General features: G+C 42.6%; 1 protein-coding gene and 1 pseudogene across 1 annotated transcript; both read left to right on the top strand.

Moving 5' to 3' along the window:
• Nucleotides 1-2,336: 2,336 nt before the first annotated feature.
• On the top strand, nt 2,337-3,023 carry LOC119358030 (annotated as a pseudogene).
• A 6,264-nt stretch (nt 3,024-9,287) lies between these two features.
• Nucleotides 9,288-10,816, top strand: LOC119355907 (NAD(P)H-quinone oxidoreductase subunit M, chloroplastic-like). The gene is made up of 2 exons (XM_037622789.1): nt 9,288-9,800; nt 10,392-10,816. The coding sequence occupies exons 1-2, from the start codon at nt 9,339-9,341 to the stop codon at nt 10,566-10,568; spliced, it is 639 nt and encodes a 212-aa protein (XP_037478686.1). The 5' UTR covers nt 9,288-9,338; the 3' UTR covers nt 10,569-10,816.
• The last annotated feature ends 10,350 nt before the right edge of the window (nt 10,817-21,166 follow it).

The following is a 21,166-nucleotide window of genomic DNA, read 5'->3' on the forward strand; positions in this document are numbered from 1 at the left end:
AAAAAAACTGCTCAGACAATTTGTCGAACACATTGGGCAAAGTGCAGCCCGAGAATAGTCGGACATAGCACAGCGGCGTATGAGGCGACGAGACGGCCAGGGAGGACTTTTGTGGCGGTGGGGGTGGTGCTCAAGGGTCGGGGCGGTGATGGAGCCATGGTGACACCGAAACTAGGGGAGGGCCAGGACGGACGTGGGAGAGAGAGGAGTGGAAAGGGTTGGTCTCACAAGGTCAAGGGAATTTGATGAAAATTATGGTGAGTGTTGGAAAATCCTAACGGACACTCGTTGCGTCAAGTTGTCGCTGGTTTCCACACTTGGTTGATTGCGAGAGGCCTGGCTATCAAGATGGGCCGGCCCAATTTCCTAACGTACACACACACTACAGTATCCGGTTTTGGGAACCTTCTAGTAGATTCTTGACCATTCTGGGAACCTTCTAGAAGGTTCCTGAACCGGTTTTAATTTACTTTTAATTTTTTAGCCTTTTATGTTTTTTTCCTTTTTCCTTTCTTTCAGTTTTTCGCTTTTCATTTTTCCTTTTCTCTTTACTTATTTCATTTTTTTCAATTTTTTTCTAATTCCTTTTTCTTCTAGCCTTTTTGTTTCTACTTTTTTAGAATTTAAAAGAAAAAAAGTAAAATTCAAAAAACATTCAGAAGTTTAAAGAATTACCCTGTTATTAATATTTGTACACAAATTAAAAAATAATAACAATTTTAGAAAAATGTTCGCATTTTCAAAAAGTGTTCTCTTTTCAAAACATGTTCACATTTCGAAAATTTGTTTTAAACTTTTGTTCACAAATTAAAAATGTTTGCAAATTTCAAATAATGCTTTTTCCTAATTTTGTTCATAGTTTTAAATTTTGTTAACAGATGCAAAAAAGTCCCTTCTTGCATAAAATGTCCGTGTTTTCAAAAAAATGATCTGCTTTTTCAAAATTTGTTCACAAATTAAAAAAAATCCATTTTAAAATTTGTTTGCAGATTCCAAAATTGTTCACAGCTTCAAAACTTGTTCATGATTCTTAAATAATGTTTCCGTTTTCAGAAAAATTCAAAATTAAAAAATGTTCATATTCTCAAAATTTGTTCACAAATTCAAAAATGATCATAAATTCAAAAATTGTTTTCAATTTGTCAAAACTTGTTCCGCATTGTCAAAAATTGTTCCTGTTTTTCCAAGATTTGTTGACCAATTCAAAAAATGTTCCTGTTTTTAATTTTTTGTCCACAGATAAAAAAAATCACATTTTCTAGAAATTTGTCCGTGTTTATCAAAATTGGTAGTAATTTTAAAATATGTCCCTGCTTTTTGTTAAATTCCACAACTTCAAAATTGTTCCTGTTTTTAGAATTTCGTTAGAAATTAGAAAAGTTGCTAACATTTCTTGAAAACTCGTGTGTGTTCTGTCAAAAACGTTCGCAATTTTTTAAAAATATAATCAAAATTTACAAGAAAAGTTAAAAAAAGGAAAACTAACCCGATCTGCCTGTGTGACTATGTGACTAGTTCTAAAGAATTCACATTGCCTTTTCACCATGAATGTGAGTCAGCCGTAGTGGCTAGCTACCTGACAAGAGGGCGGTTGCGAGATTGAATCCTAGTCAACGCATCGCGTTTGTGCCTGCCTGGGCCGGCCCAGTCGGAAAGTAACTTGTGCGAAGCGTCGACATTCTGCCACAGAATGCGGCAGATAGGAAGCCCCGCGAGTCTTGTCTATCAGATCTGACATGACGAGCGCGCCTGTACCTTCCATATCCGTCTCAAAAAATATGGGCTGGATATATGGTGTCCGTCAATCTGGATGTATAGGATCGCTTTGAGGAGCGGTCACATTGATCGGTCACTGATCGAACCATCCGCCCGGACGTATAGTGGGGGTTTGAGGAGCCCGATTGTAGATGCTTATATAAAGAGAAGTTTCTGGGAGAGGATCCGAGAATCCGCGTCCCGGCCTGCCTGTAAACCAGCAGCGTCGAGTTGCTGAGTATTGATTTGGTCAATTTCGTGGATTTTGTGTCTGCAAACCGCAAACGTGCACGAGAAGGTGCCTGCCTGTAAGATGCCCAGCACGGCAACAGGTCGATGGATACCGAGTAAGGAGATTGAGATCGACCCCTCGTGGCGGTCAAGTCTCCTCCCCGAAGGACGGGATCCCGCACTTATATCCTGAATCCGCGTTTGCGTTAAGACACACACTTCCTCATGTACGCGTGTACATACCCCAAAATGTGGCATGTACAGTATGTGTGTATAAATACGGACAGGACCGCAATCGAATGCACTGAAATTATTCATCAGTACACCACCCAAAATACAATCGTCCCAGCTCCTACATGGACCTCCCTGCTCAGGAGCAGCAGCCTGAGCCTGAACCCGCCCTGCCGCTCGTCCGCCTGAACCACGTCGCCTTCTCGTGCACGTCCGTCGAGGACTCCGTCGACTTCTACCGACGCGTGCTCGGCTTCCAGCTGATCCAACGCCCGGCGTCCCTGGACTTCGGGGGAGCATGGTGAGGACGCGCAAATTCAAATGCTTCTTGCCGCGTCGTGTAAAAAACAGCGTGTGTTCGCTGATGCGGGATGTTGCTCGTCGCAGGATGCATAGATACGGCATGGGCATACACCTGCTGCAGCGGAGCGCCGGCTGCGACGCGCCTCCGAGATCGCCGGCGATCAACCCGAAGGGCAACCACATATCCTTTCAGGTCAGTGCAGATCAAGCACGGGGAGAGCTGCGGGCACCCTCGTCGCTGATTAATCTCTGACCCGTGGTGCGCGGTTTGGAAATGGCAGTGCTCGGACATGGCGCTGACGAAGGCGAGGCTGCGCCATATGAACCTGGAGGTGGTCACCACGAGGGTGCGGGACGGCGAGACGACGGTGGAGCAGCTCTTCTTCCACGACCCGGACGGGAACGTGATCGAGATCTGCAACTGCGAGGACCTTCCCGTGGTGCCCCTTGCTCCACCTGCTTGCCTTGCCAAGCACACGGTGTAGATGAACGTGCATCTCTAGTTCTCGTGCTAGTGCTTCGTAGGGATGATCCTGCGAGAAATGGGGGTGGAATTGTTGTTGTATACAAGCATGATTTGATTCATTTAGATTGCAAACAAAATGTACTTCATGACCTTGATTTGCACATTCATTGTTGGGCCGTAATGCTTAGGTTTTCGGTGTGCATGTCTTTTTTTTAACACAATACAATCAAAGTCGCTCATATACACGAGCACACGGTCATGAAGTTACCACAGACGTCTTGCAGTGGACGAAAACGTCTTCTCCGACTAAAAAAACATCGTTGAAAGTTTGAAATATATTCAGGAATAATGCGAGCACCAATGTCAAATCTAGTACTTAAATCCTGATGGGCTCCACATGTTGATACCTTGATCCCAAATAGATACTACCTTGATCCCAAATTACTCGTATTAAATTTTAGATACGGATGTATCTACAAGACCGAGGGAGAAGTTGTTGTGTATTCGCTGCTTTTGCTGCGCTCAAAAAGACACTTGATTCTCTAATTGTGCATTCACAAGTGAAGTTCACATCATTAGCTCACACGCATAATTTTTGTTTGAAGATAAAACTCACATGGAGTTTGGAAGGTACATTGCCGCGTGCATATACCTACCCCTATGAATGCATATACGCACACTATATCCCTATAAGCACCTTCGAGAGACTGAGCCGGCATATCATCATGAGATTTACAAGTTACCGTAGGCGCCTCATCATTGACGGGAACGTCTCCTCCCACTAAAAGCGAATCGCCGGAAACTTTAAAATAAATCCAGAAATAATGCAAGCACCAAGACTTGAACCTTGGTAGGCTGGAGATACGGCTGTCCATCTAACGATCCAACTATAGGCTGGTTCGCTTTAATCTGGAGTGTTGGTCTAGTAGTATCTGTGTGACATAAATTTTTTATGGTAATACGTGTCTCATTTATACTCCCTCCGTTCTTAAGTATTTGTTTTTTCGGAGATTTTAAATGGACTACCATATACGGATTGTATATAGACATATTTTAGAGTGTTGATTCACTCATTTTGCTCTGTATGTAGTTATTTGTTGAAATCTCTAAAAAGACAAATATTTAGGAATAGAGATAGTATATCATAAGGATAAGAATTATAATACAAGTCACGTACAAACTGACCTGGCAAAACTAAAAAGACAACATAATACTAGGCTTTGCACAAAGGAACATCATCCAAGAAGTAAAACTACAAACAAGACTGAAGAATCATTTAAGCTTGACATCAATGTCTGTCACCTGCCTTTGGCACCACCATACCAGCCACCAAAAGAAAGAAAGAGATGACAGATCACCTCCATACTCGAGCTCGACATAGTTCCATCACTGATATGCAGCTTTGCTGACATCCAAGGTGGTTCGCCAAGCGAAACCATTACCATTGAACGAATCCGACTGGGAAAACACCCTAGACACGCTATCAAACTCTAGATCAGACACCCCAAATGATTAAGACGTTCGATAAGAACACGATACCTATCATCCATGAACCACGAACCCAACATACGATCCACTATCTTCCAGATACCGGCGATGCAGACCACAGTCTGCCTCCGCTCCTAGACTACCTCACAAGCTCCGCACCGGCGCTGGAGCAAATGCCGTCGCAACAGCGGAGCCCGAGGACACATGTCCAGGATGCCGTTGCCGCCACACCATCCTTGCTTGAACAGACTGATTTCCAAATCCATCCCCAACCATAGTATCGATCGCCTCGTCAGAGTAGGATTTAAAAAAACTTTATTCAGCGCCACCATCATTGCCGCCGAAGCAAAGAGGATGGACAGGCTAAAAACCTAAACTACGAGAGCCTAAAAACGATCCATACACGTGGATCCGACGACCCCCTAACCACCGGCGACCGAAACCATCGACGGAGGGGAGCCGCCGAAGGCCGGCGGTGAAGGCGAGATCACCTTTGGAGGAAGAAAGAAAAGTGTTTGGATAAACTAGTCCGGGACGAACTATTAGCCAAATTTCCGCGTGACACGATTACATGTGCCTAATACGCATCCTGCCAATTATACACATTCTCCACCTAAATAAATATTTCTTTGAGGATCAGTAAATAATTATATATTATACACAACCCAATATGTTTGTAAGCCCGGAAGGCCCAATGTATGTCTCGTTCTCCTCGCCCAAACACCGAAATCGCTGGTTAAGGGCTAGCCCTTGCAAAGGTCACTCCTCACTAGAGCCTACAAGAAAAGCTCAAGGCTCGTGAGCTGTTTGAGATCGACATGTCTTTTAACTCGACTCGAGATGCACTTAAATAGAAATGAGTTGAGTATGAGTACTTTACGTAGCTCAATGGAGAAACGAGCTGATCTTGAGCCAAAGCTAATATTGGCTCGCTCGATTTTATCTCGAAATAACATGATTAAATAATCCTAATATATATTCAAAGGAAATTGGACAATTTATTACATTTATGTTGTATATGATTTTTTTATGTAGTATCAAATATGGAAACTTGATTAAGCATGGAGAAAATTTAGGTCCCGGCATGGTACATGGCCAGCCGTGTGTTAAATTAAATATCTTGTTTATTTTGGCTAAAGTTTGAGCAACACATTAATTTTCTTCTCTTGATACTAGTTCATCCATAAAGTCTTGCTATTAAATACTAGTCTTCAGTGGAGAGAGAATAGGTCAAACCATCTTATTTTTTATATTATAATTATTTTGATTGGAATAATATTTATAGTGGTTTCTTATGTTTTGTTATGACTTGTTGAAAAATTGTCTTGGATGATTAAAAAAATAGGGTATTTTACATTTGTGTCCCTAATTCAAACCCATTACTTAGATTTCTCCTTAATTTTGAAGCATGCTCAAATTTGCACCTCTGCCGTTAGGTGGCCTTACAGAAATGCCCTTCCGTGTAGTTTCTGTCCGATCAAAGTGCTTTGACCGTTTTCTGAGCGCTAGCTGGACATTTTTGCCCTTGTCTCACTTACACATGGGACCCACTTTTAAAAATAAAAAAAAATTATTTCTCTCACACCTTTGTTTGTATCACCTACATGTGGGGCCCGCTCTAAAAAATAAATGGAAAAATTAAGTCAAAGTTAGACCAGTCAGCAGGGGGCACATGTCATTATCTCTTAATAGGTTTAATTGTTTTAGTAGAAGGCCCACGAGTGAGTGGCACACTTAACAGTGTATATATGTTAGGCTATAGGTCTTAACCACGGCTACTAAACACCGGCGTGTGCGTGAAGGCCGGCGGCGATGTACGTATGGAGCTGGATTGGCTAGGGGATGCAGAGCAGCTGTGCGAGGTTCCCGGCAGGTAGCAGAAGTGGACTAAGGTGGACGGAGGGCGTGGGGTGGTCCGGACGACCGGTAGCAGTGAGCTCGAGAGGCGGCGACAGGCGGCGCTCGGCGCGAGAGGGTCAGAGGGCACGAGGGCTCAGCAAATAGAGGCCACTAGCATCCAATCGAGCTCTCACACATTTCCCCTCAGCCAATTTGGTGCTTCTCCCTCCCCTTCCTCATCTCCGGTGATGAGCGCCGCTGGCCTTCCGAGGTTGATGTCATCGCTTCCGGCACACCCTCTCCAAATCCTGGCACTGAGAGCCCCTCCTCGAGCTCCCTCTTCCTTGGCGCTCGTCAATTTTGTGCTTAGGAGGTCCTCGGTGAGCTCCCGTGACAACCATCGCCGTCCGCCGCTTGACTCTGCCGGGAACTGGATCTGGTGGCCGCCTGTGTGCCCAACTAGCGCGAATCAAGCGCAGGGGAGCGATGGTGAGCGCAGAGCTGCCATGCCGGCGAGCCTGCTACGGGCAACCGACGCATGCTGCCGTCGATTCTGTGCACGCTGGAGGCGAGAGAGACAGAGGAGGGAGAGATAATAGACTTTTCATTTTATTTTTTGGTTGGCCCACATGTAAGTGATACAAACAGAGGGGTGAGAGAAATAGTCTTTTCCTTTTATTTTTTCAAGTGGGTCCGACGTGTATGTAACACATAGAGACAGGGGCATAATGTCCAGCTAACGCTCTGAAAACAGTCAACGGCCTTTGAACCGGACGAAAACAGTCCGGAAGGGCATTTTTGCAAGGCCACCTAACAACAGAGTGGTAAATTTAAGCATCCTTCAAAATTAGGGGTAAATTTAAATAGTGGATCGAGTTAGGGACACAAATGTTAAATACCCTAAAATAATAATATTATTTAGCTCAAGATCAATTTAAGATAAGTACAAGCTGAGCACCAATCATTTTCTACCGCTCTATCTTGAGCTTCCCTCAGTTGAGCTTGCTTGGATTGTAGCATAAGTTGAGTTGAGCCCACTCCAATTCGCTCGTACTCGACATGTTTGCAGCCCCCTACTCCTCACCTTCCAGGCATTGACAAGTGACACAATGCATGTGCGCCACTTGTTGCAACTGGGTAGTTTTCTCTTTTTTTTGTAAATTTGTTTATCAAAAATATTTTATCTCTTGAACAGTGCGTCTAAATACCGAACCATTGGATTTGTCGTGTCGAAGATCTAGATTTCATGTTAATATGTTTCGATGAACTTTTTATTTTTCATTACAAAATTAGAAACGAAAAAAAAATGAAGACAAAAAAAATGGTTCGTGCAAAAAATGAATACCAAATAAATGATTTTTTTTTCTGAAAGCATGGTTGCGATTTTTCACTTTTTTAAAACCACTGGTTGTGTTTTTTCCTTTTTTTCAGAGAAGCACATGTTGTGCTTTTCCCTTTTTGAGTGTGCTTCTTGCGAAAGCAAATCTTCTCTTCCACGAGAAACAAAAAATGTGCTTCTCAAGAAAGCAATTTTTTCTTCCGAATTCTGCTTCTCGCGGAAGCAATCCTTCTCATGAAAGCACATTTTTTTCTATGCTTCTCGTGGGACATTTTTTTTTCGACAAGCACAATTGTTCTTTCCACGGAAGCAAATCTATGCCTCCACACGAAGTATACTTGCGCTTCTCGAGCTCAGTTTTTTTCCAAGAAACACAGTTGTGCTTTGCAAAACAAAAAATCTTCAAATCCTAGGGAAAGCCAAAAAGCCAAAAAATCTTGGAAAAACCCATCTAAAACCAGAAAAATGCCTGCAGAAAAATAAAAAACATAAATTCAAAGAAAACGCCCAGCATGCGACATGTTACGGCGGCTGGACACATCACTTGACGCGCACCCAGGCCAAAAAACAACTGACCCTTACGGGAGACCCCCAAATGTGTAACCGTTTGGTTAGTTGCTCTCCTAAGGCCGCCCTGGAAGCAATTTGCTTTTCGGCCAGCAGCGCGGGGCACTCCTATATATCACTTTCAGCGATCTGGAGCATAGCATCGCCTCAAGCTAGCGTACGATGGGCCAATCCAAGTAGTGTTAGGTTCGTTATTTCTTTTCTTATCCTTTTTTATTTCTGTTTACATTTCAATTTTTTTATGAAACTATAATATATGTTTAAAGAATTAATTTATTTAAACACAAAATGTATAAAATGGTGTTTGCATAACTTTTAAAAATGTTGATAGCATTAAAAAAATGTACGTGTCATTTTTTAAATATTCACGCATTGTTGGGAACTCTTTATACAATGTAAAAAGTATGTTCGCATAGTTTAAAAATAATGTTTTGTATCATTAAAAACTGACATTTAAAAAAAATAATGCATTCAAAAATATGTTTGTGATAGTTTGGAAAAATGTTTATACAATGTGAAAACAATATTCGTGTTGTTGAAAAAAAATCGTGTCATTAAAAAATATTTACATGTATTTGAAAAATATTTAACACATACTCAAGAAAAATGTTCCAAACATGTGCTTAAAAAATGAGCTTAAAAATGTACATTATGTATTTGAGAGATTTCAATGTGTATCAAATAAATGTTCCACACGTGTATGAAAAATGGGGCAATGTGTACTGGAAAAACTACATGTGTTGAAAAAAATAAGAAGGAAAAGAAATTTTAAAATGAACTAAAAGACCAGAGAAACTAGTGATAAACACAGAAAAAACAACAAAACAAACCAAAGAAAGAAAGTGAAACCGTACGACTGTGCTGGCCCACTAAGGAGACTCCTTGAGGCGATGCTTTGTAACAGGTCGCAGTAGGCGACGTATAGCTCTGGCAGGCAGCTAGGCTAAAAAGAGCTCTGGCGAGCAGCGAGTGGCGAAAATAACCCTTATCCACACTAGTCACACGGAGGCACAGCGACCTTCGTGTGGCTCCCGCGCACAGCAGCGGCAAATACACAGCCAGCCATCGCGAACCAGAAGATCACTACCCAGCCAAGCAAAAAACGGAGGCCACCAGAGCATGGCGACCGCGGCGGCCTCGTCGTTCCTCTCCCCGGCGGCAAAGTTCGCGCTCCAGAGCCGGTGCCCAGGCGCCAAAACTGCGCCACGTAGCGTCCGGTTCCCCCCGGTGCGAGCCCAGCAGGAGGTGAAAGAGGAGGAGCCCGCGGCGACCGTGCCCCCGCTGCAGGAGGAGCAGGCGACGGCGGCGGCGGCGGCGAAGGGCCCCGCGCAGTCGCTCCCGCGGCAGCCGCGGGCGGAGAGCAAGAACATGGGGCGGGAGTACGGCAGCCAGTGGCTGAGCTGCACGACGCGGCACGTGCGCATCTACGCCGCGTACATCGACCCGGAGACCAACGCGTTCGACCAGACGCAGACGGACAAGCTCACGCTCATGCTCGACCCCACCGAGGAGTTCGTCTGGACCGACGAGACATGCCAGATGGTCTACAACGAGTTCCAGAACCTCGTCGACCACTACGAGGTAAACTGGCCATCCCATTCGTGCACACTGCTCGTCTGCTCCCCTGAGAAATCATACTCCCTCCATTCCTAAATGTAATGCGCATAGATAACAGCCCACATACCAATACATGTGCTGGCGATAAGTTTTGGACGAGAAAGCCCCAATCGTTCTGTTCGAGGTTTCATGCCAGTAGAATAGAAAATTAGAGAGAAACTACGGCACCCTCCAGTCATCTGGGTCTGTCCCATCTGATGTGTACCAGAACAAATAAACAAGGGAGGGAGGCTCTGCGTTGATGGGTTGGTGGAGGGCTAATTTCGTCCATAATTGGATTGAGCTCAAACTACGCACTACAATATGGAATTTCCCTAGAAAACTAATACGCACTATATTTAGGAATGAAGGGAGTAGTGAGTACTAGCCACGTGGCAAAACCGAACGTTTTCATGTTCATCTGATTCTGCTACATTTACCAAAAATTTAGAAACCAGCTTCATACAGCAGAATTCTCTAGCATCGTAGCGAGAAGTGCTGGCTATGCATAGTCATGCCGCGTTGATGGGAGTGTCGGGCTGACCTGGGTACAATTCTGCTGCTGTTACACTGCAGGGAGCTCCACTGTCAGAGTACACGCTTCGTCTCATCGGCTCAGATCTTGAGCACTACATCCGCAAGCTGCTCTATGACGGGGAGATCAAGTACAACATGAGGTCCAGAGTGCTCAACTTCAGCATGGGCAAACCCCGCGTCAAATTCAACAGCAGCCAGATACCAGATGTAAAATAGATGTATACAACTCGGCGAGCTGACGAGTTGTACACACTCGCTCTTCCATAAGAGAGTAGCATTTACAAGACCATTCCAACACATATATACAAAACAATGCATTGCCGTACTCTCTGGTCTCTTTGTGAGCTTACTAGAGAACACCGTATAAAAATCAAGGCTTATATAAGTGTGTTCTTTCAAGAATGCTCTATACGACAACTTCTTTGCTACATAGTCAATAGAAAGAAATTAAGGCATTCTTGTCATCCTGCCTTACAGTTCTCTTATAGTTCTGAATGTTTTGCATCTTCGCCTAGAGAGGGTTATAGGTTACTCTCTTATATTAACCGACGGCTTGTTCTTCCCAGGTCCTAATTCACAATATCTTTGATAAAATGGTTGGGTTCATATATGTCTCATACTCATCTCCTCGATGCAGTATCTATCACATTTCGTGATAGTTTCTTTATAAAGGGACCTGCCAGGTTTTTAGCTATTTAAACATATGTAACAATTATTGTTACAGAGTTGCTCAATTTTCCGACAAACCTCAAACTGAATAAATATGCCCTAAAGGCAATAATAAAGTTGTTATTTATATTTCCTTATATCATGATAAATGTTTTTTATTCATGCTAGAATTGTATTAACCAGAAACTTAGTACATGTGTGAATACATAGACAAACTGGGTGTCACTAGTATGTCTCTACTTGACTAGCTTGTTAATCAAAGATGGTTAAGTTTCCTAACCATAGACATGAGTTGTCATTTGATTAACGGGGTCACATCATTAGATAATGATGTGATTGACTTGACCCATCCGTTAGCTAAGCACTATGATCGTTTAGTTTATTGCTATTGCTTTCTTCATGACTTATACATGTTCCTATGACTATGAGATTATGCAACTCCCGAATACCGGAGGAACGCTTAGTGTGCTATCAAACGTCACAACGTAACTGGGTGACTATAAAGATGCTCTACAGGTGTCTCCTATGGTGTTTGTTGAGTTGGCATAGATCAAGATTAGGATTTGTCACTCCGATTGTCGGAGAGGTATCTCTGGGCCCTCTCGGTAATGCACATCACTATAAGCCTTGCAAGCAATGTAACTAATGAGTTAGTTGCGGGATGTTGGATTACGGAACGAGTAAAGAGACTTGCCGATAACGAGATTGAACTAGGTATTGAGATACCGATGATCGAATCTCGGGCAAGTAACATAGCAATGACAAAGGGAACAACGTATGTTGTTATGCGCTTTGACCGATAAAGATCTTCGTAGAATATGTAGGAGCCAATATAAGCATCCAGGTTCCGCTATTGGTTATTGACCAGAGAAGTGTCTCGGTCATGTCTACATAGTTCTCGAACCCGTAGGGTCTGCACGCTTAACGTTCGATGACGATCGGTATTACGAGTTTATGTGTTTTGATGTACCGAAGGTAGTTCGGAGTCCCGGATGTGATCACGGACATGACGAGGAGTCTCGAAATGGTCGAGACATAAAGATTGATATATTGGACGACTATATTCGGACACCAAAAATGTTCCAGAGAAGTTTCAGATAAAACCAGAGCGCCGGAGGGTTACCGGAACCCCCCGGGGGAACTAATGGGCCTCATGGGCCTTAGTGGAGAGAGAGAGGGGCGGCTAGGGCAGGCCGCGCGCCCCCTCCCCATTGGGTCCGAATTGGACTAGGGAAGGGGGAGGGGGCGGCGCCCGCCTTTCCTTCTCCCCCTCTCCCTCTCCTTCCTTCCCCCTCTCTTCCTTGTTGAAAACCTACTAGGAATAGGATTCCTATTCCTAGTAGGAATCCTACTTGGGGCGCGCCCCTATAGGGCCGGCCGGCCTCCCCCTTGCTCCTTTATATACGGGGGCAGGGGCACCCTAGAACACACAAGTTGACAGTTGTCTTTGCCGTGTGCGGTGCCCCCCTCCACCATATTCCACCTCGGTCATATCGTCGTAGTGCTTAGGCGAAGCCCTGCACCGGTAACTTCATCATCACCGTCATCACGCCGTCGTGCTGACAAAACTCTCCCTCGGCCTCAATTGGATCAAGAGTACGAGGGACGTCATCGAGCTGAACTTGTGTTGAACACGGAGGTGCCGCACATTTGGTGCTGAGATCGGTCGGATCGTGAAGATGTATGACTACATCAAACGCGTTGTCATAACGCTTCCATTTTCGGTCTACGAGGGTACGTAGACATACTCTTCCCCTCTTGTTGCTATACATCACCTAGATGGATCTTGCGTGTGCGTAGGATTTTTTTTGAAATTACCGCGTTCCCCAACAGTGGCATCCGAGCCAGGTCTATGCGTAGATGTTATATGCACGAGTAGAACACAAAGGAGTTGTGGGCGTGGGTATATACATATTGCTTGCCGTCACTAGTTGATTCTTGATTCAGCGGTATTGTTGGATGAAGCGTCTCAGACCGACATTACGCGTACGCTTACGCGAGACTGGTTCTACCGACGTGCTTCACACATAGGTGGCTAGTGGGTGTCTATTTCTCCAACTTTAGTTGAATCGGATTCAATGAACATGGTTCTTTCTGAAGATCAAAAAGTAATCACCATACCGCATTGTGGTTTTTGATGTGTAGGTAAGAACGGTTCTTGCTAAGCCCGTAGTAGCCACGTAAAACTTGCAACAACAAAGTAGAGGATGTCTAACTTATTTTTGCATGGCATGTTGTGATGTGATATGGTCAAGACATGATTATATAAATTGTTGTATGAGATGATCATGTTTTGTAACACAATTATCGTCAACTGACAAGAGCCATATGGTTGTCGCTTTATTGTATGAAATGCAATCGCCATGTAATTACTTTACTTTATCACTAAGCGGTAGCGATAGTCGTAGAAGCAATAGTTGGCGAGATGACAACGATGCTACGATGGAGATCAAGGTGTCAAGCCGGTGATAATGGTGATCATGACGGTGCTTTGGAAATGGAGATCAAAGGCACAAGATGATGATAGCCATATCATATCACTTATATTTGATTGCATGTGATGTTTATCCTTTATGCATCTTAGTTTGCTTAGTTCGGCGGTAGCATTATAAGATGATCTCTCACTAAATTTCAAGGTATAAGTGTTCTCCCTGAGTATGCACTGTTGCTACAATTCGTCGTGCCGAGACACCACGTGATGATCGGGTGTGATAAGCTCTACGTTCACATACAACAGGTGCAAGCCAGTTTTGCACAAGCAGAATACTCGGGTTAAACTTGACGAGCCTAGCATATGCATATATGGCCTCGGAACACTGAGACCGAAAGGTCGAGCGTGAATCATACAGTAGATATGATCAACATAGTGATGTTCACCATTGAAAACTACTACATCTCACGTGATGATCGGACATGGTTTAGTTTATATAGATCACGTGATCACTTAGATGATTAGAGTGATGTCTATCTAAGTGGGAGTTGTTAAATAATATGATTAATTAAACTTTAATTTATCATGAACTTAGTATCTGATAGTATTTTGCATGTCTATGTTGTTGTAGATAAATGGCCCATGCTGTTGTCCCGTTGAATTTTAATGTGTTCCTAGAGAAAGTTAAGTTGAAAGATGATGGTAGCAACTACACGGACTGGGTCCGTAACTTGAGGATTATCCTCATTGCTGCACAAAAGAATTACGTCCTGAAAGCACCGCTGGGTGACAAACCTGCTGCAGATGCTGATGAAGACGTTAAGAACATCTGACAAAACAAAGCTGATGACTACTCGATAGTTCAGTGTGCCATGCTTTACGGCTTAGAACCGGGAATTCAACGACGTTTTGAACATCATGGAGCATATGAGATGTTCCAGGAGTTGAAGTTAATATTTCAAGCAAATGCCCAGATTGAGAGATATGAAGTCTCCAATAAGTTCTACAGCTGCAAAATGGAGGAGAATAGTTCCGTCAGTGAACATATACTCAGAATGTCTAGGTACCACAACCACTTGACTCAGCTGGGAGTTAATCTTCCTAATGATAGTGTCATTGACAAAGTTCTTCAATCACTCCCACCAAGCTACAAGAGCTTCTTGATGAACTATAATATGCAAGGGATGGATAAGACAATTCCCGAGCTCTTTGCAATGCTAAAGGCCGCGGAGGTAGAAATCAAGAAGGAGCATCAAGTGTTGATGGTCAACAAGACCACCGATTTCAAGAAGAAGGGCAAAGGGAAGAAGGGGTACTTCAAGAAGAATAGCAAGCAAGTTGCTGCTCAAGTGAAGAAGCCCAAGTTTGGACCTAAGCCTGAGACTGAGTGCTTCTACTGCAAAGGGACTGGTCACTGGAAGCGGAACTGCCCCAAGTATTTGGCGGATAAGAAGGATGGCAAAGTGAAAGGTAAATTTGATATACATGTTATTGATATGTACCTTACTAATGCTCACAGTAGAGCCTGGGTATTTGATACTGGTTCTGTTGCTAATATTTGCAACTCGAAACAGGGGCTATGGATTAAGCACAGATTGGCTAAGGACGAGGTGACGATGCGCGTGGGAAATGGTTCCAAAGTCGATGTGATCGCCGTCGGCACACTACCTCTACATATACCTTCAGAATTAGTTTTAGACCTAAATAATTGTTATTTGGTGCTAGCGTTAACCATGAACATTATATCTGAATCTTGTTTGATGCGAGGCGGTTATTCATTTAAATCAGAGAATAATGGTTGTACTATTTATATGAGTAATATCTTTTATGGTCATGCACCCTTGATGCGTGGTCTATTTTTACTAAATCTTGACAGTAGTGATACACATATTCATAGTATTGAACCCAAAAGATATAAGTTTAATAATGACAGTGCAACTTATTTGTGGCACTGCCGTTTAGGTCATATTGGTGTAAAGCACATGAAAAAACTCCATGCTGATGGACTTTTGGAATCACTTGATTATGAGTCACTTGATGCTTGTGAACCATGCCTCATGGGCAAGATGACCAAGACTCCATTCTCCGGAACAATGGAGCGAGCAACAAACTTATTTGAAATAATACATACTGATGTATGTGGTCCAATGAGTGTTGATGCTCGCGGCGGGTATCGTTATGTTTTGACCTTCATAGATGATTTGAGGAGATATGGGTATATCTACTTGATGAAACAAAAGTCTGAAACATTTGAAAAGTTCAAAGAATTTAAGTGTGAAGTAGAAAATCATCGTAACAAGAAAATAAAGTTTCTATGATCTCATCGTGGAGGGGAATATTTGAGTTACGAGTTTGGTCTTCATTTGAAACAATGCGGAATAATTTCGAAACTCACGCCACCCGGAACACTAGAACGTAATGGTGTGTCTGAACATCGTAACCGCACTTTATTAGATATGGTGTGATATATGATGTCTCTTATGGATTTACCACTATCATTTTGGGGTTATGCTTTAGAGACGGCCGCATTCACGTTAAATAGGGCACCATCAAAATCCATTGAGACGACACCATATGAATTGTGGTTTGCAAAGAAACCCAAGTTGTCATTTCTTAAAGTTTGGGGCTGGCATGCTTATGTGAAAAAGCTTCAACCTGATAAGCTCGAACCCAAATCGGAGAAATGTGTCTTCATAGGATACCCAAAGGAGACTATTGGGTACACTTTCTATCATAGGTCCGAAGGCAAGATAATCGTTGCTAAGAACGGATCCTTTCTAGAGAAGGAGTTTCTCTGGAAAGAAGTGAGTGGGAGGAAAGTAGAACTTGATGAGGGGACTGTACCTGCTCCCTTATTGGAAAGTAGTTCATCACAAACATCAGTTCCAGTGATTCCTACACCAGTAAGTGAGGAAGCTAAAGATGATGATCATGAAACTTCTGATCAAGTTACTACCGAACCTCGTAGCTCAACCAGAGTAAGATCCGCACCAGAGTGGTACGGTAATCCTGTTCTGGAAGTCATGTTACTTGACCATGACGAACCTACGAACTATGAGAAAGCGATGATGAGCCCAGATTCCGCAAAATGGCTTGAGGCCATGAAATCTGAGATGGGATCCATGTATGAGAACAAAGTGTGGACTTTGGTTGACTTGCCCGATGATCGGCAAGCCATAGAGCATAAATGGATCTTCAAGAAGAAGATTGACGCTGACGGTAATGTTACTGTCTACAAAGCTCGACTTGTTGCGAAAGGTTTTCGACAAGTTGAAGGAGTTGACTACGATGAGACCTTCTCACCCGTAGCGATGCTTAAGTCCGTCTGAATCATGTTAGCGATTGTCGCATTTTATGATTATGAAATTTGGCAAATGGATGTCAAAACTACATTCCTTAATGGATATCTTAAAGAAGAGTTGTATATGATGCAATCAGAAGGTTTTGTCGATCCAAAAGGTGCTAACAAAGTGTGTAAGCTCCAGTGATCCATTTATGGGCTGGTGCAAGCATCTCGGAGTTGGAATATATGCTTTGATAGTGTGATCAAAGCATATGGTTTTATACAGACTTTTGGAGAAGCTTGTATTTACAAGAAAGTGAGTGGGAGCTCTGTAGCATTTCTGATATTATATGTGGATAACAAATTGTTAATCGGAAATGATACTGAATTTCTGAATAGCATAAAAGGATACTTGAATAAGAATTTTTCAATGAAAGACCTCGGTGACGCTACTTATATATTGGGCATCAAGATCTATAGAGATATATCAAGACACTTAATTGGACTTTCACAAAGCACATACCTTGATAAAGTTTTTCATTATATCATTTGAAGTTTGGATTGCCTGTTTCTCTTTACATAGAAAACCGCCATTTGTAGAATGCTCTTTTGCTTCACTTATATTTGTTAGAGCATGGGCATATCTTTTGTAGAAAGAATTAAACTCTCTTGCTTCACTTATATCTATTTAGAGAGATGACAGGAACTGGTCATTCACATGGTTAGTCATAAAATCCTACATAAAACTTGTAGATCAGTGAATATGATATGTTTGATTCCTTGCAATAGTTTTGCGATATAAAGATGGTGATATTAGAGTCATGCTAGTGGGTAGTTGTGGATTAGTAGAAATACTTGTGTTGAGGTTTTTGATTCCCGTAGCATGCACGTATGGTGAACCGTTATGTAACGAAGTCGGAGCATGATTTATTTATTGATTGTTTTCCTTATGAGTGCTGGTTGGGGACGAGCGATGGTCTTTTCCTACCAATCTATCCCCCTAGGGGCATGTGTAGTAGTACTTTGCTTCGAGGGCTAATAAACTTTTGCAATAAGTATGTGAGTTCTTTATGACTAATGTTGAGTCCATGGATTATACGCACTCTCACCCTTCCATCATTGCTAGCCTCTCTAGTATCGCGCAACTTTCACCGGTACTATAAACCCACCACATACCTTCCTCAAAACAGCCACCATACCTACCTATCATGGCATGTCCATAGCTATTCCGAGATATATTGCCATGCAACTTCCATCATCATCATATACATGACTTGAGCATTTATTGTCATATTGCTTTGCATGATTGTAAGATAGCTAGCATGATGTTTTCATGGCTTGTCCTTTTTTTTATGTCATGGCTACGCTAGATCATTGCACATCCCGGTACACCGCCGGAGGCATTCAGATAGAGTCATATCTTTGTTCTAGTATCAAGTTGTAATAGCGAGTTGTAAGTAAATAAAAGTGTGATGATCATCATTATTAGAGCATTGTCCCCAAAAAAAGAAAAAGGGAGAGGCCAAAGAAGCCTAAATAAAAAAGGGGGCCAAAGAAGCCCACAAAAATAAAATAAAAAAGAGAAAGGCCAATGTTTCTATCCTTTTACCACACTTGTGCTTCAAAGTAGCACCATGTTCTTCATATAGAGAGTCTCTTGAGTTATCACTTCCATATACTAGTGGGAATTTTCATTATAGAACTTGGCTTGTATATTCCAACGATGGGCTTCCTCAAATGCCCTAGGTCTTCATGAGCAAGCAAGTTGGATGCACACCCACTTAGTTTCAGTTTGAGCTTTCATATACTTATAGCTCTAGTGCATCCGTTGCATGGCAATCCCTACTCACTCACATTGATATCTATTGATGGGCATCTCCATAGCCCGTTGATACGCCTAGTTGATGTGAGACTATCTTCTCCTTTTTGTCTTCTCCACAACCACCATTCTATTCCACCTATAGTACTATATCCATGGCTCACGCTCATGTATTGCGTGAAAGTTGAAAAGGTTTGAGAACATCAAAATTATGAAACAATTGCTTGGCTTGTCATCGGGGTTGTGCATGATTTGAATATTTTGTGTGGTGAAGATGGAGCATAGCCAGACTATATGATTTTGTAGGGATAACTTTCTTTGGCCTTGTTATTTTGAAAATACATGATTGCTTTATTAGTGGGCTTGAAGTATTATTGTTTTTATGTCAAATGATAGACTATTGCTTTGAATCACTTGTGTCTTAATATTCATGCCATGATTAGATATGTGATCAAGATTATGCTAGGTAGCATTCCACATCAAAAATTATCTTTTTATCATTTACCTACTCGAGGACGAGCAGGAATTAAGCTTGGGGATGCTGATACGTCTCCGTCGTATCTATAATTTTTGATTGTTCCATGCCAATATTCTACAACTTTCATATACTTTTGGCAACTTTTTATACTATTTTTGGGACTAACATATTGATCCAGTGCCCAGTGCCAGTTCCTGTTTGTTGCATGTTTTTTGTTTCGGCAAATATCCATATCAAACGGAGTCCAAACGGGATAAAAACCGACGTAGATTTTTTTGGAATATATATGATTTTTGGGAAGAAAAATCCACGCGAGACGGTGCCCGAGGGAGGCACGAGGCAGGGGGCGCGCCCCACCCCCCTGGGCGCGCCCCTGACCCTCGTGGCCACCCCTTAAGGCGGTTGGTCCCTTCTTTCGCCGCAAGAAAGCTAATATCTGGATAGAGATCATGTTAAAATGTCAACCCAGTCGGAGTTACGGATCTCCGGAAATATAAGAAACGGTGAGAGGGTAGAATCTGATAACGCAGAAACAGAGAGAGGCAGAGAGACAGATCCAATCTCGGAGGGGCTCTCGCCCCTCCCATGCCATGGAGGCCATGGAACAAAGGGAAAACCCTTCTCCCATCTAGGAAGGAGCTCAAGGAAGAAGAAGAAGGGGGGGGGCTCTCTCCCCCTCGCTTCCGGTGGCACCGAAGTGCCACCGGGGGCCATCATCATCACCGTAATCTTTACCAACAACTTCACCACCATCATCACCAACTCTTCCCCCCTCTATGCAGCGGTGTAACCTCTCTCTTACCCGCTGTAATCTCTACTTAAACATGGTGCTCAATGCTATATATTATTTCCCAATGATGTATGGCTATCCTATGATGTTTGAGTAGATCTGTTTTGTCCTATGGGTTATTTGATGATCAAGATTGGTTTGAGTTGCATGTTTTATTATTGGTGCTGTCCTATGGTGCTCTCCGTGTCGCGCAAGCGTGAGGGATCCCCGCTGTAGGGTGTTGCAATACGTTCATGATTCGCTTATAGTGGGTTGCGTGAGTGACTGAAACAAAAACCCGAGTAAGGGGGTTGTTGTGTATGGGATAAAGAGGACTTGATGCTTTAATGCTATGGTTGGGTTTTACCTTAATGATCTTTAGTAGTTGCGGATGCTTGCTAGAGTTCCAATCATAAGTGCATATGATCCAAGTAGAGAAAGTATGTTAGCTTATGCCTCTCCCTCATATAAAATTGCAAGAATGATTACCGGTCTAGTTATCGATTGCCTAGGGACAAATAACTTTCTCGTAACAAAAAGATCTTTACTAAAACTAACTTAGTTGTGTCTTTACCTAAACAACCACTACTTTTTATTAACGTGCTCTTTATTATCTTGAAAACCTATCCAACAACACCTACAAAGTACTTCTAGTTTCATACTTGTTCTAGGTAAAGCGAACGTCAAGCGTGTGTAGAGTTGTATCGGTGGTCGATAGAACTTGAGGGGATATTTGTTCTACCTTTAGCTCCTCGTTGGGTTCGACACTCGTACTTATCAAAAACTGTTGTGATCCCCTATACTTGTGGGTTATCAGTGTCATACCTAGTGCATCGGGCCCAATGAAAATCTTTTGTGACAATACTGGTGCAATTGCCTTGGCAAAGGAATCCAGATTTCACAAGAGAACCAAGCACATCAAAAGACGCTTCAATTCCATCCGTGATCAAGTCAAGGAGGGAGACATATAGATTTGGAAGATACATACGGATCTAAATGTTGCAGACCCATTGACTAAGCCTCTCTCATGAGCAAAACATGATCAACACCAAGACTCCATGGGTGTTAGAATCATTACTATGTAATCTAGATTATTTACTCTAGTGCAAGTGGGAGACTGAAGGCAATATGCCCTAGAGGCAATAATAAAGTTGTTATTTATATTTCCTTATATCATGATAAATGTTTATTATTCATGCTAGAATTGTATTAACTGGAAACTTAGTACATGTGTGAATACATAGACAAACTGAGTGTCACTAGTATGCCTCTACTTGACTAGCTCGTTGAATCAATGATGGTTATGTTTCCTGACCATAGGCATGAGTTTTCATTTGATTAACGGGATCACATCATTAGAGAATG

Source organism: Triticum dicoccoides, chromosome 2A, assembly GCF_002162155.2.
Source record: "Triticum dicoccoides isolate Atlit2015 ecotype Zavitan chromosome 2A, WEW_v2.0, whole genome shotgun sequence".
Classification (NCBI taxonomy): domain Eukaryota; kingdom Viridiplantae; phylum Streptophyta; class Magnoliopsida; order Poales; family Poaceae; genus Triticum; species Triticum dicoccoides.